General features: G+C 36.6%; 1 protein-coding gene across 5 annotated transcripts in view; it reads left to right on the top strand.

Moving 5' to 3' along the window:
• Positions 1-15688, top strand: part of LOC18425436 (S-adenosyl-L-methionine-dependent methyltransferases superfamily protein) — a 53214-nt gene extending 37526 nt beyond the window's left edge. For 3 of the 5 annotated variants that reach the window (XM_020662018.2, XM_006829955.4, XM_088872718.1), the window contains 5 exons: positions 73-192; positions 7018-7118; positions 14471-14545; positions 14646-14738; positions 14952-15688. In XM_020662018.2, the coding sequence (XP_020517677.1) occupies positions 73-192; positions 7018-7118; positions 14471-14545; positions 14646-14738; positions 14952-15239 (677 nt within the window). In that variant the 3' untranslated portion in view covers positions 15240-15688. Of the gene's footprint in view, positions 1-72; positions 193-7017; positions 7119-14470; positions 14546-14645; positions 14739-14880 lie in introns of all 5 variants that reach the window. The other 2 variants (XM_088872721.1, XM_088872720.1) reach the window with 1 other exon arrangement.
• The last annotated feature ends 8085 nt before the right edge of the window (positions 15689-23773 follow it).

Below are 23773 nucleotides of genomic sequence, written 5' to 3'. Positions count from 1 at the left end.
CATTAGTGTTTTCTTCAAAATATATAACAGTTGTCCGTATCTTTCTGTTGACGCTTGTTACACCATTTTTAGGCATGGCACTCCTAGGTTGCAACGTTATTTCAACAGACCAGAAGGAAGTACTGCCTTTGCTGATGAGAAATGTTGAGAGAAATATTTTGAGGATTAAGCAAGCAAATCTTGAATGCTCTGGTATATACTGGCACTTGTCTATGCACTTTGTATCTCTAGTATAAGTTTATAAGTGGTCTTCTTTATTATTTTTCCTTTTCTCGTGTCATTTTTCTTTGAATGAAAGATTAGTACATTAAGTTAAATTTGCGGTGTGGTGTATGCTGAGCATAGATGATACATTTTTCTGCTTTTATTATTTATTTTCCTTTGTTAAAAGTTGGAAAATAATATCTGAAAGCATCCTTGAACCCTTGTAAATAATTGAAGGCTTACAGTACCAAAAAACCATGTGAGGAAGCAAGTTGGTCATAGTTGTTAGGAGTGGGAGTAGGATCGGGAGTGGGGTATCATTGTTTGCCAGAATCTCCCTAATGGGAGCATCCATAATTAGAAATAATATATATTTTTAAAAAATAATTGATTGATTTCAACCCCTAGTTCTCTTTCAAATTTTGTCTAGAATGAAAGTATTGATCTTTCTTTAAAAACCAAAAATTATATTGAGATGCATTGTGTATTTTGTACAATGAAACCTGCCAAACAACCAAAGTATGGGAAGTTTTCCTGCTTCCCAACTGCAGGAGCGCCACCTTGGGTGGGATCCTAGTGTCTGATTTTCTATCTGAAAGACTAAGTTTTTAAATTAAGAGATCATGCTATACTTTACTTGGTAGGGTCATCTTCAAATTCGTTCACTTCCTGTTCTTGACATCCAGTTCTTTTACATATACACCAAGCATGTCCTAGGATGTTCTCATTTTCTTTTCAGCAACTAGTCCTTTACTGCATAATATCACATTCTTAATAAAAGGTCAATTATTGTAAATTTGGAAAACCCTTGTGATCTACCGAATGATCAATCATTGCCAATGCTTGTGTATACATAGGGATGTCTAGAAACATTCGACTTGCCCAAACTTATCTTGAAGGACTATGCCAACTCTTCAATTGTTCTTGAGAAAATTCAACTTCAATATTTGCTACCAAGAAGTGCATTATTAGGAATGTAATGACTGGGTTGTTGATGCAGGAAGACAAGGTAGGAAATGAAATCCACCCTCATTTCGATCCTAAAACAAGCAAAAAAGAACAACATTAAAAAAGATAACTAAGGCTATGAATCAACCCAAGAGAATCTGTCGAAAATAACATAAGTCTCTAAATGGGACATCCAAGTCCTTTTAGTACAAGACTTCTAAAAAAAATAAAACAAAAATTAAAAACTCAAGTAAATTTCTTTGCCTCTCTAGCTGACCTACTTTCATATATATCTCCATTAAATCCCTCAAAGCTAGGAAATCTCCTTTATCCCTTAAAAATAGGTTAAACTAAGGAAGTTCACGTCACCAAAAGTGGACTACTACACCAATTTTTGAGATCCATATAGATCCTACCTAAGAAATGAAGTAAAATACCTTTTTAGTCTCCCAAAAGCTATTAATCCCCATAACAATAATTTGAAGCCTATGCATGTCCCTGACATTGATAGATAAAATAAATTTCGAATTCGGCTTTGTTTGATTTGCATAGTACTCCCCTACTTGGAGAGAACTGATTTTCGAGTTTTGAAATAGGCTAAGCTAATGAATCCTCTGCTAAACCCATGATATTCTCCAAGCAGAAACTTGGACATCGACATTGCTACTTGATCCTTGGACCGCTAAGTTATGGGCTCAGTCAAAATATCTTCGATCAAATTGTTAAGGGTTTGGACGCATGGACGCAGACAACATTAGCAGCATGCATCTATGGTTGAAAGCCTTTGGAAGGGTTAGCACCACCATTGGTGAGACAAAGGAGCTTTTTGTAGTCTCTTCCATCAACCTTATCATCTTTTACCTATTCACCACCACCATCAACATCGTTCTCATTACAACTTCAGGAGCTCAGAAACCAAACATTCCCATTGTTCTCGGAACAGTTTTGTCACTCTCACCCAGTTCTTTATGATCATTATCAAAGATACAAGCACTATCAAAGATGCGACAATTCCCTAATTCATAGAATATTGAATCCAATTGAGGATTGGATTCTTTTTGTTCTTCAAGATTATGCTCCTATGGATTCCATCGTGTATCGAACCCATCTATGTAATTTGACACGTCACTGGTTTGTTCCCACACTAACTCGAGCTCTAGCCATAAAAATCTAAACCCTCACGATTTGGATCCAACCCAGTAAATTCCTCTTTGTTTGGGGCACACTGTTGATGAGCTCTCTCGCATAGCAGCTGTGTAACCCTCTCTTTTAAGATGTTGATTTTCTTATGCAATCAGATCAGACCGTTATTCGTATGGCCAAAACCTCCATGACCAGCCATTACAATCTCTAACCATCTTTCAACCATGCTTTGATACCAATTGATGGAGGGATTTGAAAAGGAAAACAAAAACAAATTCCAAGTAAAGCACAAGCACAAGCACAGGTTGGAGGAAACCTAGGTTTCCTTCCCACAAAATACTAAGTAGCACTTCATGGGAAGGCTCCCGTTTTCCTTTCCTCTATAGCTCACATGAATGATTTTCATCCCCTTTTATTTAATTGGGGTACAGGGGTACAAAGCCCAAAAATAACCTTAACCAAACTGAAATTAACTAAATAGTCCCAACTTAACCACAAAAGTCGATAATTCCCCTTGTTTAAATTTTAAAATAATCATACCTAACTTAAAGTAATTTTAAATAAGCCCCTGACTTAAAGTAAAATACATAGAATGTCCCTCACTCAACCACGAAATAGAAGGAATTAAAACTAAACAGACAATAAACTGAAAAAAATTCCAAAATAGACTGAAAAACATCCCACTCCGGTCTTGTTCTTAGTTCTTCTTAGTACCTCATATCTGGTTTGCGTCTGCTAAATAATTGTGAGTGTTAGGATGAACCTAATGGTCCTATAAATGTTAATATTCACTTCCCCACTTGACACACTTTGTACGTTATCAATTGCCTTTCCCAGACAAAATATTAAGTGCATGAGAATATTTTATCGATTCATAAAGAAGTTTAATTGGAATTTTGGATGTTTGACTTATTATAGTGAATGACCATCGCACATGAATGATTTTCATCCCCCTTTATTTAACTGGGGTACAAAGCCCAAAAATAACCTTAGCCAAAATGAAATTAACTAAATAGTCCCAACTTAACCACAAAAGTCCATAAGGCCCCTTGTTTAAATTTCAAAATAATCAGTCCTAACTTAAAAGTAATTTTAAATAAGCCCCTGACTGAAAGTAAAATACATAGAATATCCCTCACTCAACCACAAAAGAGAAGAAATTAAAACTAAACAGAAAATAAACTGAAAAAAATTCCAAAATAGACTGAAAAACATCCCATGCAGGTCTTGTTCTTAGTTCTTCTTAGTACCTCGTCTCTGGTTTGCATCTGCTAAATAATTGCGAGCGTTAAGAGGAGCCTGCTGCTCCTATAAATGTTAATCTTCACTTCCCCACTTGACACACTTTGTACGTTATCAATTGTCTTTCTTTGACAAAATATTAAGTGCATGAGAATATTTTATCGATTCATAAAGAAGTTTAATAGGAATTTTAGATGTTTGACTTATTATTGTGAATGAGCATCTCAGAAAGATGTGAAAGCAAGGTTGAGAAGGAAAAAGGTCCTCATTGGTTCATTATTGTGGTCTATTAAGTCTTATGCATGAAGTGAGAGCAGGATATAAAGAATCCATTATTAAAACTCAAAAGAATTAGGAAATATCATTATTTTATTAGTGAATTACCGAATGTACCGTTCCATCAGTAGATCAAGGATTTCTTATCCCTCTCACTTCTTTCTGTTGCTTTTGTTTATATTTCTCAAATTTGATGTGGGTTTGCTGGGCCATGTTATTTGTTAGCCTAAGGCGTGGAAATCGACAGGGGGTGCAAGGGAGGGGTATTTACATTCCTAAGACAATGGTGAGGTATAGCCTTGTAGAAAAAGGCCCTACTTGCTTCGTTACTGTGGTCAATAAGACTTTTCATTAACGAGAGAGAAGGCTACGTCGAATCCATTATTAAAACTTAAAAGCAAGGAAATCTCATTATTTTTTTGTGGAAATGCAAAATGTACTCTTCCATCAGTAGATGAAGGATTTGTTGACCATCTCACTTCTCTCTGCTGCCGTTGTTTATACTTCTCAAATCTCTTTGATGTGGGTTTGCTAGGCCATGTTCCTTTGGAGCCCAAGGCATGTAAATTGACATGCGGTGCAAGGGGGAGAGGGATTTATCATCCTAAGACATTGTTGAGGTATAGCCTTATAGAATTTGTGCGTCATGGAAAGATTTTATTATGGTGTAAGGAGTGGATGTTCCAGTCTACACCAGTCAAACTAGCGAGTTCACTACATTAAGCTTTGTATTCTTTGGTTCGATGTCATACTGGTCCAGAACCAAGAGTTTGACCGGTGGGACCACTAGCTTCGTGTCCGGCCCGCCTGTCCTGTCCGGTCATGATAGCTATCTCAAATTTATCGTCCCAACACGGCGCAACAATGGCCTTCTCATCCTATCAACCCTTCGCCATTATCCCCTCACCATAGTCACTTTCCGACCAATCAATTTCCTAATTTTGTCCTTTTGAGTATAGAAAAAATAAAATAAAGAGAAATACTTTGGTGCTTAAGCTAAAGTTCTCTATAAACACTTACACAGTTGTAGCAATATGGGAGATTCGAAATGCGCTCTAATGTTGGACTTCTTTAGAATCGTAGTATCATGATTCCAACTTTGGGTATTTAAACAAACGAAAAACTGAGTATTTTAGGTATCAGTTTCTGTTTGGGATTGTTTCATCATGTGTATTGATTTTGGCCTTTGTTGAGTAACCCAAGTAATAATTACTAAAGTTAGTAACGTGGGTTATTGATCATTTATAATAGTTTTTGAAATTTTATCTGTTTTCTATTTACCCACTCCCTTTTTTTGGCTTACCTTAACTAAATGGTTATCTCAAATTGGCAATTCACGAATAATTTACTTGTGTGCTTTTTTATTATTTGTTCTTATTTAATGCTTCTAGTTTTGATATTCATGTATTATATTAATGTCTTTAAATTTATTTTTTTTAATTAAAATACCAAAAATCTAAAATATAGTTCCGTTTTGCAATTATATCAATCATCCATACTGAAAAACTGATTAACAAGCTAAGAAATCTCAATTACTCATCTAAAAATCCACTCCGGCTCCAAAAATAAATAAATCCTCCACCCAAAGGACCATATTACAAATTACAGTCATCCCAAAAGGCACAAACATAAAGGTACAATCGCATTACAATTTTCAAGTTTACAATTTATAATATAAATGCGAAATGAGGAAATAAGTTATAAAAAAAAAAAAAGAGACTTTTTATTCCAAATGACAATCATCAAATGCCTTGTCGCTATAGATTTAAATAAAAAATTATGGAAATCTCAGGGTTTTAGGCTTGAGAGAAGTAGAGGTAAAGCAAAACTCGGAGAGTCTCTCTCTCTCTCTCACTCTCTCTCTCTCTCCCCCTCTCCCCCTCTCCCTCTCCCTCTCCCGGTCCCCACCCCTCTCCCTCCACCTCTCCCTCTCCCTCTCCCTCTCCCTCTCCCCCTCCTTCCCTCCCTCTCTCTCTCTCTCTATCACTTTCAATCTAGAGATGAATGCAAATACTTACTTGGGACGTTGAAACAGTAATGTGTCTATAAAGTCCTCTGTCATAAAAGCGCCTTGAAATAAAAGGTCTTTGGTAGATAGAAAGAGATTGGAAAGAAAAATTGCCAAACTCTCTCTCTCTTTCCCAAAAATCGGGCTTTTAAGTCTTAAACTGTCCCAATATTTGCTTTGGTCACAACTACCCCTATAAATGCCTCAAATGACTAAAAAACAAGTTAAAATCTGGGAAAAATCCTCGAAAAATTGGATTCCTTTTATTTCATTTTTGTAGATTTTATTGTGGCATATGGACTGGATGGTTCGGTCTTACACCAATCAAACCAGCCAGTTCACTGGATTGATCTGCATATTCTCTGCTTCAGTGTCATGCTGGTCCAGAACCACTGGTTTAATCAGTGTGGCCACTAGCCCCTTGTCTGACCAGCTAGTCCAATCCGAACTTGATAACAATGATCGCAACTCTATTTTTTGTTCCATCACCATGCAACAATGGCCCTCATCCTGTCAACCCTTATGTCCCCTTACGAAATTACTTGCCAATCAATCAATTTTCTACTTTTCTCCTTTTCAATATAGCAAAGAGAAGAACAAGAAGAAAAAAAAAAAGCGTCATAGAGACATTTACATAAAGATGTAGTAATATAGGATATTCTAGATGCTCTAATGCATTGGACTTCTTTGGATTTGGGGCTTCATGATTCCCACTTAGGTATTGGTTTCTGCTTGGAATTGTTTCATCATGTATACTGATTCTGGGCTTTGTTGAATAAACTATGTAATAATTGCAAACGTTAGTAGCGTGGGTTATTAATCATTTATAACAGTTTCTAAAATTATTTATGTTTTCCCACTTCCTTTTCTGGCTTTTTTTAACTAAATGGTTAGCTCAAATTGGCAATTTTGGAATAATTTACTTGTCTGCTTTTTAATTATTTGTTGTGGTTTAACACTTCTCGCTTTGATATTCATGGATTATATTGATGGGTTTAAACATTGGAAAAGAGACAATTGACTAGAACTGTGATCACTAAACCTTAATGTTTACCTGGTGTGTATTATCCCTTTTTTTGTACATATATAACTGCATTTCATTTTTCCAAACATTTTACTCTGAAGTTTTCTAGCTTCTTATCATTTATCTGGTTCCTCAATATTGTGATCTTTATTTTTTATTTTTTATCAACTAGCATCGATGGGTTCCATCCAAGTTGCTGAACTAGATTGGGGAAATTCACACCACATCGCAGCTGTTGATCCTCCATTTGACTATGTCATTGGCACAGACATTGTATGTTCTCTTGATAAATTCTGATTTTGCTTCTAACTAATAATATGATTGTCAAGTTTCCCTCTTATTTTATTTATTGAGTAAAAGTTTGATCAGAGCTGAATGCAGTCCAAACATGAAAATAAATAATATATATATATATATATATATATATATATATATATATGGGAAATGATCTAATGCAACGGTTGTATAGTAGTATAATGCAACCATACCTCAAGAAAATCATATTTTTGGCATTTATAAGACCCCGAATTTTGAACACACATTCTCTTCATCCTCATAATCAATCCTACGAAAAAAAATTTTAATTTGCACCCTAGATATGGTCAAAATTAGTATCCATCCAAGAATGAATCTCGACCATCCATTTGGTGAATTTCAAGATTTAGGCCTTAACAAATTCAAAATCACAATTTTCTTTTTTAGCATTATTAATCTACTGATGATCTATATAAAAATTATGGGAATAAAAAATTCCTTCCGAGGCCTATATCTAACCGTCTCAATAAAATGGACGGCTTATATTAATTGGGCTAGAATGAAAGCTTTCTAGAGAATTTTTTCTGAATTTTCTTTTTTGTAATTGTTCTTCATAATGAAAAGAGTGTACTTTTAAAAATTCGTGTCAAACAAATATCTTTAACATGATTTTTGAAGATGGTTGCATTATACTACTATACAACCGTTGCATGAAATCATTCCCCTATATATATATATATATATGGGAAAAGTTTATATAAAGTTGAGGTTCTAAACAATCAAATTAGAGCCTACCTAAAAACTCACTAGAAGAGGTTGTTTTAATACCCAAATATCCTCAAATTGATCATCACGACTTAAGATGCATGGACATGGGAAAAAAATAGATTTCAAGTTTTGGGAATAGTGTATTTTGTAACGCATTTTTGGATCGTCAATTTTCAAGATTTTCAACTTTTCATAGATCTATCAATCTACACAATTTTCGATGCTTTGAACTTTATAAATAAAGATGAAAATATATTTTGAAGCTATAAAAAATATTTGCAGTATTGAAACCATGTTTATCGACACTATTGAAGGTAGGCTCTAATTTGACTGTTTAGAGCCTAGGATCTATACAAACAGCACCTTATATATATATAGGGAAAAGATCCAATTAGTCAACTAGCTGACAGCTACAGTGTAAGTCCAATGGCTCAGATTGAATCTAGGCCGATCCAATGGTCACATTTGTATTTCATATTTTAATTTTAATTTTTTTCTACGAATCCAAATCACATAAAATTTGGAGCATCTATTATTCAAACAATGGAGAATATAATAAAAATATCAAAAAAATAATTCGTAAAAAATAAATTGACCAAAATACCCCTAAAAGTTTTAGGGGTCTTTTGGTCAATTTACTATTTACGAATTATTTTTTTAATATTTTTATTACGTGCACCTTAATGTGAAGAATGGATGCTTAAAATTTTCATGTGATTTTGATTTACATAAAAAATATTAAATTATATTATGAAATGAGGTCATGACTGTCAGATCGGCCCAAATTCAATCTGGGCCTTTGGGCTAACATTGTAGCTATCAGCTAGTGGGCTAACCTCAGATTCTTTGTATATATATATATATATATATATATATATATATATATATATATATATATATATATATATATATATACAAAGAATCTGAGGTTAGCCCACTAGTTGACAGGAAAATATGAGTCCAACGGCCTAGATTCAATCTGGGCCGATCTGACGATCACAGATGTCCACTAGTGTTTGAATTTTAATTTTTTTTATACAAATCCATATTACTCGAAATTTGGAACTTGTGTACATCAAAAATATGTGAATCTTTGAGAAATATCAAAAAAATTATTTTACATGAAATAAATTGACCAAAATACCCCCAAAAAGTTTCGCGGTTATTTTGGTCAATTTTTTTGTGAATTATTTTTTTTAAAATTTTTATTAGGTGCGGCTTGATGAGAAGAACATACGCCTAAAGTTTCAAGTGATTTGGATTTATAGAAAAAAAAGTTAAAATTCAAACACTTCGGACATCCGTGATCTTTAGATTGGCCCAGATTCAATCTCGACCGTTGGGCTCATTTTTTCCTGTGAGCTAGTGGGTTCACCCAAGTTTTTCCATATATATATATATATATATATGTATATATATTGGCATGATACATAACATAATCCAAACAATTTGATAAAATTCTAGCCTGGGGGGGAGAGAATTCGGTAGTTCAAGTAAATGCTTTTGTTGTAAGGCCTTCTGATGTAAACATAGCACCATTAGAGTGTTGCACTTTACATTAATATCTCATGTAAATCAAAAGTAGAACTTTATTGTGGCTTACTAATGTTTTGAAATGTATTGTGGCATGATGTTTTCATGCAATGTTCATTGCATGACCTAACCAAAGAATGATTAAGTGTTCAACTATAGCTAGTAGGACTACTTTCTACATGCTATATATCGTATGATAATCATCTTTCCAATGCCAGAGATGTGTATCCTACATGTTGCGTATTCATTTGCCTATCTTTCATTTGAAATGATTGACGGCAAGGTTTGCCTGTATCTGTTCCAAGCAAACTGCTGGAGCTTGAAATACTAGGTAAAGGCTGCTTCGGTGAGGAAGCTCACAAATTGCTGTAGCGTAAGCCTCTCGTCACTGATGGTGTTACCACTATATGCCAAAAAAGTGAGCGATGTTCTCTTAAAGAGAACCAGTTCCATTAAATTTTTTAAGTGATGGAGGTTAGTCTTTTTTTGGGAAGGGTACTTTATTGATGTATATCGAACATGGTTTTTGATATGCCTCATAGGGTTTTACCCCCAGTATTTGTAATTTCTTCAATCATTCCACAATATGTTTTGGATGTCAGCTTGTGTGACTTCGGAAGCCTTAGCAGAAGGCTGATTAGAGGAATGGGCAACAGTAGGCTGTTGTATTGTGTCCAAAAAGGGGTTAGGTAGTGCAGAATCCTGTGGTACATGATTGCTCATTAGAGGGGTCGTGTGGCAAAGCAGGTTATTTACCTTATCTTTCAAACCCACAATGTCAACGTCCCTACTTGAGAGCAATGCTTGGGTATGGGCTTCCTTCTTGGCCAATACCCTTTGAATCTTGTATGGTGGTACATGTGACACATAATGCCCCACGACGACTATTAACGCTGTAGCCATGGTCGATTAACTCGGGCCGTGGAGGTGTATTGGGGGAACTCATGGAGTGCTTCTTTCCCTTTGCTTCCTGATATTGGGATAAACTATGGGATTTCGAGCCTAATTGGCTCATCATTCTCTTCAAACAATGGGTTGATCTGTTGTGGGTCTCCCCGGTCATCATCCGATCGGGAGACCACTCCTCCTTCCTCCTCATATGCTGAGGAGAGAGAAGCTTTCTCTTCAACCGGAGTGGGAGAAGTATGATCATCCCTTCATTGAGCTTTGCCTCTTCCTTGGGCTGGTCTACCAGGTGCAACAGATTCTTTTATTTCAATGACACATATTTGCACTCACCAGGATCGCTACAAATTCCATATATGCAACTTATAAGCTTTGAGGAGATTCGCCAACCCACAACCCTCTTTGACAGATCCTCCTCAATTTGGGCAATGTTAATAAAAGGGGTTTTGATGCGTCAACTGCCCTAGAACATGGAAAAGCACACAAAACGCATAGAAGATAATTTATCAGGGTTAGCCCAGTGACAAACTCTCAGATCCCATCCAGTCGAAAGGTTGGGGGAGGCTATTAAAGTCCTACCCCCTGGATCCTTGTGTAGGGCCTAGGTCTGAGGCAGCCATTCCTTTTTGTTGTTATTAAGGGGCTTAGTAGCTACATAGTTATTAGTCAATCTAATCACTTGTTGAGGGCTTTATATACGTCCAATGCTCCCTTTATGCTTATGTAGAGCTTGGAACCTATAGTCCTCCTGCTTTGGGGTAGTCCTTACATAAATATATTTAGGAGATATTGGCTTTGGTGCCCTCCTTTGTATGTACTTCATATTATCGGCCCAGCTACTCGCTCGTTGAGGGCTTTGATATGTGTTCAATACCCCCTTTATGCTTATCTATATCTTGGAAGCTGTAGTCATCCCACTTTGGGGTAGGCCAAAGTTTCTTCAGTGGTTGATACAAACATCGCACCTGAGGAGGTTGAAAAGGTGTAGCACTTGATACCTGTATACCTCGCCTAGAGGATTTTTATTAGGCAGTTCCCTTTTCACACCCTAGGCGAGGGAAGTGCCTATTGAAACCCTTCTGAGATTCCAAAGGACTAAGAGATAAAGTCAAAGATTGTTTCAGAACTGATGCAGATGAGCGGGTTTGACAAATACCCCTTGCTTTGGCTGGTTTGAGAAAATTTGCTTTCTTTCCTACTATATAATCGAGGGAAGAACTAGCAACTGACAGTTATCACCAAATACGATAATCTTGACCGTCTGACCATGGTAAGGGTCATCACATGGGGCACTTACCACAATAAAATCCTCAAGATGAGACATCCCTCTGTTGCTGAATAGGTCTTGGATGGGAACTCCATGGCTGGCTAACAATAGTTTTTAAGCATGTGGCCGTATGATTTGAAGTCGGGCAAATGGCATTGTTTGGTATGGGAACACAAATTGTTCCTACCGTGAAAGAAGTGGACGTATTCATTGGCCATCGACTCGTTCGAGAGGTGATTGAATAGAAGAGAGGTGAATTGATCCCCTGCGGAGTCGCCAGAGTGTTGGGGTGATTTTAAGTTGAAAATGTGTAAAGAACACACAACATACGCAGAATAACTTCATAAATCACTTTTTCAAGGTATATCTGTGACAACTTTATTTTATTTCTGAGAATCAAACAGTTCCAAGGTATCCGTAGATGCCTTGTTAATTACATTCATTGCCTCATACAATGGATATGTGAAATATTTTTGTTTAATCAGTCATAAATGAATTCATCAAGAAGAGAAATATAGAAGGAAGGAACTAACAAGTAAGTCTTGTTGCTATGCCTGCTTTTGTCTGAATTTGTTCATATAAATACAATGGTAAACACGCATAAATATCTTGGTGTGCCTGTTATCTCTCAATGATTGTATTTCTTAATATATCTCTCATCTTTTCTCTTTTATGTTTTGATGTGTTTGATAGAGCTATTTATAGTCGTCAGACACTTCGATTAGTGGCTCTTGATCGTGTCCAATAGTAAGGATGTAGTATGCATAGTGGTCCTTATGTCTTGCTTTGACAATGACACATGGTCTTGCATGATTGTTTGTGGATTCTAGCCTGTTCATCTCATCTTGAATGTGCCGTGACATCTTTGCCAGGCTCGTCATTCTAGAAGGATGTAGTGTCTTCCATCAGGAGTACCTTGGGTGAAATGTTTTATCCTTTTGACAAGTTTAGTGTATGCAGTTTTTTGGAATGCATTAACAAATCTTCGGATCTCTAGGTTTCAGAAGATGTAACAATCAGCGGTATTTTGTCAATCATAATCTTTGAGGGTAGATGGTCTTTGTATTGAAAAGTGTGAAATAGAATAATAGGAGTTATTTTTCATATCCACTGGAGCATTAGTGGTATGACGAGCAAATTCACTGGAGAGTCTCGTAATAGGTATCAACGGTATTTTGTCAATAATAATCTCTGATTTTTTGGGAGTTCTGGGAATTTTTTCTAATTTTTTAGCCTCTTAGGGATCATTCTTTTGAATGATCAATACCCTTTGGGTAGGCGGTAGACCGATGGATGCTTTTGATCCATAAGATATCAAACTGGCACTGTTAACTTTGAGTCAGTGCAGTTGACAGGTTAAAGAATTCTCCTCCAATCCTAAAAAATTAGGAAAAATCCCAAAAAAATTAGAGGAAATTCCAGAATTCATATTCAACCTCTGGAGATCCCAAAACCCTTAGAAAACTAAAGAAATTCTCCTCCAATCCTAAGAAAAGCCTAGGTAGATCCTACCTAAAATTCTCAGCTTTTCCCCCTACCTTAGAACCCCTAGATCTAGGTCAAAGAACCTTAGATCTACCAATTCCATCAAGCAAAGACATCGAAAAAAAGGAGATGGTGGTGCAAATCGGAAGAGCGGCCTGATCTAACCCCGAAACTCCGGGTTTCGGGTCCATAGAGATAAGTATCACTTTTTTTTGCTTAGTTTAATTTGTTTCTATTCATTTAATTTTCTGTTTTATTTTATTTATTTTTGAAAATTAAATTATTATTAGTTTTGATTAAATTTAGAAGCGTTTTTAGGTCAAAATACAGATTTGGAGCTGACGTTGCCAGTGGATTCAGAAAAATACCAGATCTGTATAGATTTGGGTTGTTTCTGAGTCCATAATTCAAACGACCTCACTTTCTCTACCTTTTAAAAAATAACTCAGTTTTTTGCTAAGATTTGAGCAGATCTCATCCCAGATATCGGTGCAGATCGGAGCGTAAACATTAAGACATTTTACCGTTCTCATTGCCTCTTTTTAGCAAGAGGTTCCACAATCCCGGTGTTTGGAAGATCAGCCAGTTTACTTGTCAAACCTCAGCTACTTAGTGAGTCTTGTGGTTCTTCTTTTTCTTTTTCTTTTATCTGAAAGACTTAGTCAACTCATGTAGTGTTTTGTAGAGTGCTCCATAGTTGACACGGCCCAAGACTAGGTCAAATCTTAAGCCGAGTTTTTGCTTATAAATCTTATACAATTCATTGGACACTCCATGTATTTTTTCGTTTCTAATCATTGCATTTTTTGAGAAAACAATTGAGAATATTAAAATGTCTCATTGTGCACTTTAATCCTTTTCAAATCTTGTGCCTTTTTATGTCTTGTATGCTGTATGCAAAGCTTTATTGTCTCAGAAAATTATTGCCCTAACTGATGCTCTTTGGTGATCTTCTGCAATTTTAAGCATATCAGGTTTATTGGTCTAATAAGCTCGGGTGCACATATGAATTCAGTAAATAAAGTCTCACCTATAAGTAACAAAAATTGATTGAGCAACTTGACTTGTTTAGTAAACAAGTTTTATAAATGAAAAAATGGGAATGTACCTATGGTTTTTCTTTTCTATTATTCTGTGTTCTTGAGCTGGGTTGATTCCCATAATTGACACTTTTTTCTTTTCCAAAATAGTTTGTAAAACTCAACTAGTTTTCGAGTTTACTGGTCAACTTGGAAAGTCGGCTTGGTTTTGGCAGTGAATACTGTAGAACTCTTCCTACATGTCACACAGCCCTGCTTTCATTTTATATGTACTGGTAGTGTTTCTGTGTGATGGATTCATTAGCATGTTCAGAGTTGCATTTAGTTCCTATAAGAATATGGAGAAATTTATTGCTTTTTCGTATCTCAAGGTTTATGCAGAGCATCTTCTGGATCCACTAGTGGCAACCTTAAATGCATTATCTGGACCAAAAACTACTATTTTGGTAAGCTAGTTCCAGCTCGTGTATATAATTTATTTTCATAAATGATGTGTTGGCACCATATTTACTGGGTGACTTTGTCCATTGCTGCATTTTTACTCAGTTGGGATATGAGCTTCGGTCCACTAATGTTCATGAGAAAATGATGAACATGTGGAAGACCAACTACGAAGTTAAAAGCATACCTAAATCAAAGGTGAGTTTCTTTTTTGTTCCTTTTCGTCTTTTCTATATTTTTTCTTAGTTTATGTCCCAATTACTACATATGAATAGGTGAGAATTGTTTGGTAACTTTGTCGCCTGGCAACTGATCATGTAATAACTCACCTGCTGCATAGATGGATCCCAAGTATATTTGGTAACTTTGTCGTATGGCAACTGGTCATGTAATAACTCACCTTCTGCATAGATGGATCCCAAGTATCAGCATTCGAGCATCCAACTCTTCGTAATGAGATTGAAGATGACACTCCCTCAACAAGTTTGTAATTGTGGAGTTGCAGAGATTAAACATGGAGATGATGAGAATATCGAGATTGCTGAGGATATGGAGGATTATTCTCATGGTGATGAAGAGGGAATCAAGGAAAGAAAAGAAGACTTAGGTTTAGAAAACAAGAAGCATTTGAATGAATGGGAAACACGAAGATACGGCTCTTTGGCAGCACGCCTCCTTCAAAATGTGAAGGTCACCTGAAGCTGAGGCTGCTGAGCCATATATACCTTCCCATTTGGTTATGGGTTCAATGATATTTAATTTGAGCATTGTAGTTGTCGTTTGTATCTTTGGGAGTCCATCTTGAATTCACGAGGAAGGCAATTTTTCACTTTTGGATAAATTATGGAGTGCTGACATTTGGTAGACTTACAATTGAACACTTGATTGACGCAACCCAATCTTTATCGGTGTTTTTATGGCTTGTAAACGGTGTTTCATTCCTTGAACACAAATTGTTCCAAGGATGTCTCGATTCCTCTCTTGCAAGATATGGTTGTGGGTGCTCTCTTTCACCATTTGGGTTTAGATAGATCCATATATTTTTGCTCCTTTCTTGGATATGTATTGTAGTATATATTTCTTGCTAGCAGGCGGCTATTTTTGACCTGCTATGCTTACCATTTGGGTAAAAGATATACTTGATATAATGCTGTTCCATCTTTGAAGATATATCGTTGTAGATACTTCTGGCTAACCAAATATAAGAATGACATGAAGTTGCCATTTTTTTGAGCAATTCTCATCATGTTCAAAGTCTTGGCATGGCTCATTCTTCTTTTTAGAGTGTAATCCATGTATCCAAAAAATGCAAGCAAGTAGGTGTTTGAAAGACTAATATCTGACTCTTTATGGGATTGGACTTCAGTTCGTTATAATCTAGTTCCAACACAATTCTGCCTTCTTATACAAATCCCTTGAATTTAGAAAATGAGACTAATTTATTATGCATATCCATTATTGTTAGGGGATATTTACTTGTAAGTAAATGATCTTAATTTCTTGGATCAAAATCGAGCATAACAGCAACTTAACCCAGGTTCTTGTGCATTGAACAAATAGGGCAGAGAATTAAATTTGGGCATTGTGTGGAAAGAGGTTAGATCCCTTGCTTTCGTTAATCCATAACATTGTGTTGATGGTCAGCTCAACCCTCAGCAGTGTGGGGCGTGCTTTTTACCCCTTTTTGCATCCTATAGTTAGGATGTGAAAGCCCACAAATCTGTGCTGGACCCGTCAAGATCCATCTCCATAAGGGATCCTGAAGCAAGTTTAAATTCCAAGTCACAAAATTGTCCCTCGAATCAGGTTTTGTAAGGATGAGATAAGATATATATATATATATATATATATATATATATATATGGAAAAGATGGGATTAGCCTACTAGCTCATATAAACATATGAGCTTAACGATTCAAATTGAATTTGAGCCGATCTGACAATCATGAATATCCGGTAGTGTTTGAATTTTTTTCTTTCTTTCTATAAATTCAAATCACTTGAAATACACGCTTAAAATTTTAAATGATTTGGATTGGTAGAAAAAAAACTAAAATTCAAATATTACTGAACATTCATGATCATCAGATTGGACCCAGAATCAATCTGAGACGTTGGGCTCATATGTTCATATGAGCTAGTGGGCTAATCTCATCTTTTCCCATATATATATATATATATATATATTTAACAATGTCATGGTTGATTTATACAAAACGCGGTTTGCTCATATAAACTTTTTGGAAAATTGTTTCATGCGGGCTGGATTGCATTTCTACATGAGGTTTAGAAAGTGTAAAGCATCCATCTTAAAGATGGATGCAAGTAGGTGTTCCATATAAAAATAATGGAAAGTAACGGTTCAAATATTTTCTTATTAGAATTATTATTTCTAGTTTTTAAACTTGATTTAGTTTTTTATATCCATGATCTCCATGTTAGAGATTAGATGTCCAAACAAATTATGTCTTAAAATGCATCTAAAAAATAAATTGATTAAGAGGCCCGCATATCTACATATGCGGGCTTGGCCGCATAGAAACTGGATCCTAAAATTTTTTCATGCGGGCTGGACCGAATTTCTACACGGTCAATTTTTTTTTAATACAATTATTATTTTTAGTTTCTATTTTTTTTTTCATATTCATAATCTCCATGTTAAAGGTTATATAATCGCTAAAAATTAGGATTAAATTATATTTAAAAAATATATTTATTGTCAAGCCCATAGTTTTTTATTTTGTAGGGAATATTTATATTTTTTGCTGGGCAAGTTTAAGAGAAGAGAGAACGCCCCAAATTTGTTGTCAAAATGTTTTTGTAGAAAAAAAATAAAATATAGAACAATATATAGGTGTGACATTGTGATTGGGGTCATCATAACCGTTCATTCAAATCGTATGGCTGGGAGATAAAAGAAGTATATAAGATGCATTTGGTGGAAAAGTGTTAACAGTTTTCCATTTCTAAAACCTGAAATACAATTTGTTTTTAACCATTTATCAATGAATAAAATTATGCCATTATTTCAGCAACTCTATCTCCCTCTCTATCTCTCAGCTTAAAATAATAAAGAGAATGAAATTGTACCATTACTTCAACATATCTCTCCATCATGTGTTCATTTCATTCAAAGTAGGGAAGTTTATTACTTTGAAGGTTGTCGCATTACTATTTTTTGTGATGGGTAGGCCCAAAAAACTCGACAATATGGTTGGGGTTGTGATGGTAGCACCACTTGTACCCCAGCAAAAATCTAGGCTTCCATTTTCACCTAACGCATTCATCCCCATTGAATTACCCAACAAAAAAAAAAAGCCTCAAAAACTCCCCTTAAAAAAAAGACACACCCCCAACAAAACAAATAGAGAAACGATTAAAATTTAATTATTTGGACATCTCTCTCTCTAATTGAGAGAGAGACCATTGATATTAGATAGATGTCGTACATGTCCATTGCATATATATCACATTACATGCTTTGTCAAAAAAAAAAAATTCTCATAGCATTCATCTATAATCAATACCAGAACAATGTTCAATTTTGTCAGACAATGCAGATGAAGTTACAAAGATCCAATTCAATCCATTTTTTCAAAAGATAAAATATGAAAACACTAATAGCAACAATTATAAATGATAGCATAAAGTACATCTCCTTCTCAAGATGTGTATACTACAAATCACCAGCCCTAAAGAATATGTAGTAGTTTTTAGCAGGCATTTCCTCGAAGGACCCAATTTCTACACGGCCAAGCTCGCGTATGTAGAAATGCGGGCTTATTAATAAATTTATGTTTGAGACGAATTTTTGGACTTAATAATCTCTAATATGGAGATCATGAACATGGAAAAATAAAAAAAAATTAAAATTTAAATAATAATTTTAGTAAGAAAACTTTGGACCATTCGTATCTATTGTTTTTAGATGAAACACTTACTTCCATCCATCTTTAAAATGAATGCTTTACACTTTCTAGATCACATATGTAGAAATGCGGTCCAGCTTGCATGAAACAATTTTCCTCCCTATAATATATATCCAATGTTTGCAATATAGATAATGAAATTTAGTATCAAAACATTCAATTACATTGTATATATAACTATAAACATTTCAGATCTATAATGTTTTCTGCAATCACACACAAACGGAAAATATTATAAGACAGGTGAGTCAATGACCTCACCTTTTCCTCTTTGGTGAACGTACAGAAGCATGCATATTCCAAACAAGAAGACAAAAGAAAAAAAAAAAAAAGAGAGAAGGGAAGATGGGGGAGAGAAGAATTTGACAAGGCGGGGAGATTAGCACAACGACTAAACCAATGAGTAATTGGTCTGACGTGGTAGTAAAATGGGCTGGCTCAACAGGATTACTACTAGACATCAATGCCGATACTGACCAGCTAAACACAATAGTTAGTCTGTCGTGGCAATAAAGCAGGCACAATAGTTCTGACACAATAGCATTATGGCTAATCTCAACCCCACTTAATCAAACAAAAGAATAACATAGTGAAATTCATAAAGAAAGAATAAGAAGTAAGAGAATAGAAGAGATAAGAGGAAGAAAGGAAGAGAAGAGTTTGAGAGACGAGGGAAGGAAGGAGAGAGAACTGAGAAAAACACAGTTGGCACTAAGCTTTGCTGGCTGCATCGAAAGAAGAAGAGATGAAAAATACAGTCGGCGCTAGGCATCACCGACTGGGTTTAGCAGATGAACAGAGAGAGAACACAGTCGGCTGTGGGTATCGCCGGCGTCAGACAACAGAGATAAGAGAGAAAGATGTAGTCGGCACTAGGCTTCGCTGACTGTCAGACAGGAGAGAGAAGATGCAGTCGGTGCTAGTTTCACTGACTGTCAGACAGAGGAGAGAGACGATGCATTCGACATTGGGCTTCGTCGACTGTCTCAGATGAAGTGAAGAGAGAGCTGATGCAGTCGGCACTAAGCTTCACCAGTTGTATCGGACGAAGAGAAGAGAGAGAAGATACATTTGGTGTTAGGCTTCACCGGCTGTATTAGACGAAGAGAAGAGAGAGAAGAGATGCAGTCGGTGCTAGGCTTCGCCGACTGTATCTGACGAAGAAAAGAAAGAAAAGAGCATGCAGTCGGCACTAGACTTCACCGATTGTATCTGACGAAGAAAAGAAGAGAGAGAAAGAGATAGAGATGAGAAGAAGAGAGAGAAAGAGATAGAGATAGGAATAAAAGAGAGAAAGAGATAGAGATGAGAAGAAGAGAGAGAAAAAGATAGAGATTAGAAAAAGAGAGAGAAAGAGGTAGAGATGAGAAGAAGAGACAAAGAGATAAGAAAGAGAGAGAAAGGGGGAAGGAGAGAGAAAGAGGGGAGGAGACAAAGAGGGGATGAAAGACAAAGGGAGAGAAAGAGGGGAGGAGAGAGAAAGAGGGAAAGAGAGAGAAAGAGAGGAGGTGAGAGAAAGAGGGGAGGAAAGAAAAAGTTACCTTATCGAAAGGTATCAGACCTTTTCTTCTCTCTCCTCTCTCCCTTTCCAAGACGCACTCATGAATTCAAGAAGAAATTGAATTTTTATTGATGCTTATGTAAAATTGAACCGAAGCCCTTTACAATTTGGCTTTGCATGCTTATATAGAATGCGGTCTAAACAGGGGTGGATGCCCAAAACCTAACTAGAATTGAAGATAATTACAATTTAATTGAATTAAAAGAAATTATAAAAATGGGTGCAAAATGACTGTTTTGCCTCTGCCTAACAATGTGTTGAATTCCAGAACAATCCCTGCTGCTGCTTGAGAACTTGCGTGATCTTTCATGGCTGACCCGGGGTTGTTTTGATGCTCGTTTGATTAAAAGATTATTGTTTTCCTATAAGGCTCAGCATGGCGATTGTTTTGATACCAACTTTGAGCCATCAATCATGTTTTTAAGCTATGATCATGAAACTTGAATTTTGGATGAATCTTGAAAACTTCGGATCGCTTGTGTGTCCGTTCTTTGATGTTTTTCTTTAGTTTCTTCGTCAAATCACACTGAATATGTCGTCACGATCATGTTGCAACAAACGTAGCTCAATTTTGTGTCTGGATGAAGATTTTGTCATCTTGAGTTTTTGGCCGGAATCTTGAAAAGAATCTTGAAATCTTGCCACTGGAATTTACAGCAGCTTTGACGCCTTCGTGTGTGAAATCCAATCGTTCATTTTATGCGGGGTTCAGACCAAAGGTGGCCACAGACCTTACACAGATAATGCAATTGGTTTTGTGCCGATCGGGTATGCGACGTCGTGATTTGGCTGCTGGAGTGAGGCATATTGTTGCTGAATTTTCTACAATTTCTTTCATGGATTAGCGACTTCTCTCTAGTTTTTCTTCCTGCTCGGGCATTGTTACAGAGCATACCACATATCGAATCACTCGTTTTGACGAACATGCTCACCAAATTTGAGCACGATTCGATTTGGAATGAGTGAGATATAGGCCCCGACAATCACTGCCTGTGACTGTAAAAACAACCACCTTTAATGGTATTTTAGTGCAGGGTGGTCACACGGGAATAATGTGCGGCCCTTTTTAGTATTTTTCCCAAAACTTTGTCTTAGAGTGCTTGATTAAGTCGAAACTTTACCCATAGGGGTTTTCGACTGTGCCGGATCCAATGGCGGTGGTCCCACATCAATTTAACATTCCAAAAGTGTAGATATAGTTATGGGATCCATTTCAGAGTGCTAGAGGCCAATTTTTCCGAAATTGTTTCTTTGTGTTCGCTGCCTTAGATATGTCTGATCATAATGAAACTTGGCAAGTGACCTTCTAGAGTGATGATGAAGATCTTGACCAATTTTTGAGCAATTATGAGACTGTCAGGATTTTCACTTATTTTGTAGGCTTTATTGACCTGCTTCCTATTTATTCCAAATGAGGGACGAAGGTGTTGAAAAATGTATTCAAACAAGGGCCATCAAGGTTTTTAGTGAACTGACGGAGAAGGAGTCTCCCATTAGCCGCTGTCTCTCAACATACTGCTTGAAAATGGGCGATATGTTGATGTGGGGATGTTGTTCCTTCAAAACGAGGAAACTTCCCTTTCTTATAGTTCAGGGGAAATGGAACCTGATCAATATAAGAAGGGTACAACTTCTGATAAAGTGTCGCACCCTGTATTCCTGGGATCTGCCTGTTCTTCAGGCTGCGGGTTACCATAGCATCAATGTCTGCCTGAGAGAAGGGGTGAGGGATAGAATTGTCCTGAGAGGCATGAGGGGGAGGCTGCTTGGGAGGCACATCTTCAGAGTGATGGGAATTGACCTCGTGGTTAGCTGAGTGTCGGGCGACCTCCATACGGTCAATCTTCTCCATCATGGCTTGGATCATCAGTTCGAACATTTCCATACGTGCTTTGTGAGAATCGGTAGGTTCATTTATAAACATGACTGTTTTGACCACATTTTTCAGCACCTTGGTCCCTGATTTGGAATAAATAGGAAGCAGGTCAATAAGAGCCTACAAAATAAGTGAAAATTTTGATAGTCTCAGAATTCTTCTAAAATTGGTTAAGATCTTCATCATCACTCCAGAAGGCTACCTGCCAAGTTTCAAAGCGATCAGACATGTCCAAGGCAGTGAACACAAAGAAAATAATTTCGAAAAACATAGGCCTCTAGCACTCTGAAATGGACCTCGTAAATAAAGCTATACTTTTGGTGTGTCAAACCTTTGTGGGACAATCGCCATTGGATTTGTCACGGGTGAAAACCCATATGGATCAGTTTCGGCTTAATCGGGCACTTTATGACAAAGTTATGGGAAAAATACTAAAAAGGGGTAGGTCGCACACTATTCCCGTGTGGCCACTCTGCACTAAAACACCATTAAAGGTGGTTGTTTTTACAGTCATGGGTAGTAACTTTCGGGGCCTATATCTAACTCGTTCCAAGTCGGATCACGTTCAAATTTGGTGAGCATGTTCGTCTCGTCAAGACAAGCGATTCGATATGTGGTACGCCTTGTAACAATGCTCGCGCAGAGAGAAACACGAGAGAGAAGTTGAAGATCCGTGAATAAAGTTACAGAAAATTCAGCAGCAGCACGCTCCACTCTGGCAGCTAAATCACGACGCTCACATACCCGATCATCACAAAACCAATTGCATTATGTGCATAAGGTCCGTGGCCATGTCTGGTACGAACCTCACGTACGACGAACGATTGGATTTCACACATAAAGGCGTCGAAACTGTTGTAAATTCTAGCCACCAGATCTCAAGATTCCGGCCAAAAATTGAAGACAACAAAATCTTCACCCAAACACGAAATCAAGTTGCGTTTGTTGCAACGTGATCGTGATGACATACTCAGTGTGATTCAGCGAAGAAATTACGAAGTAACATCAAGGACCGAACACACAATCGTTCATAAGTTTTCCAGATTCATCCAAATTCAAGTCTCATGATCATGGCTCAAAAACATGATTCATGGTTCGAAATTGGCATCAAAATGATCGTCATGTCGAGCCTTATAAGAAAATAATAATCTTTCGATCAAATGGGCATCAGAGCAATTCTGGGTCAACCATGAAAGATCATGCAAGTTCTCAAGCAACAGCAGGGACTGTTCAAGAATTCCACACATTGTTAGGTAGGGGCAAAATAGTCCTTTTACATCCATTTTTAGAATTTCTTTTAATTAAATTAAATTATAATTATCTTCAATTCTAGTTAGTTTTTAGTTGTCCATCTTTGGATCCAATTCTATATAAGCATTGAAAGCCAAATTGTAAAGGGGCTTCAGTTCATTTCACACAAGCATAAATAAAATTTCAATTTTTTCTTGAATTCGTGAGTGTGTCTTGGAGAGAGAGAGAGGAGAGAGAAGAAAAGGTTCGATACCATTCGATAAGTTAACTTTCTCTCTCCTCCCCTCTTTCTCGCTCCTCTTCTCTTTTTCTCTCCTCTCCTCTTTCTCTCTCATCCCCTCTTTCTCTTTACTCCCCTCTTTCTCTCTCCTCTCCTCTTTCTCTCTCTTCTTCCCATCTCTATCTTTCTCTTTCCTCTCCACTTTCTCTCTCTTCTTCCCATCTCTATCTCTTTCTCTCTTCCCCTCTTCCTCTCTCTTCTTCTTATCTCTATCTCTTTCTCTGTTCCCCTCTCTCTCTCTCTTCTTCTTATCTATATCTCTTTCTCTCTTATCTTTAGTACCGACTGCATCGTCTTTCTCTTGTCTTCGTCTGATACAGCCAGTGAAATCTAGCG

This window comes from Amborella trichopoda, chromosome 7 (genome assembly GCF_054954075.1).
Source record: "Amborella trichopoda isolate Santa Cruz 75 chromosome 7, AtrichopodaSantaCruz75HAP2 v2.0, whole genome shotgun sequence".
Lineage (NCBI taxonomy): Eukaryota > Viridiplantae > Streptophyta > Magnoliopsida > Amborellales > Amborellaceae > Amborella > Amborella trichopoda.
This window is presented reverse-complemented; position numbering and strand designations above follow the sequence as displayed.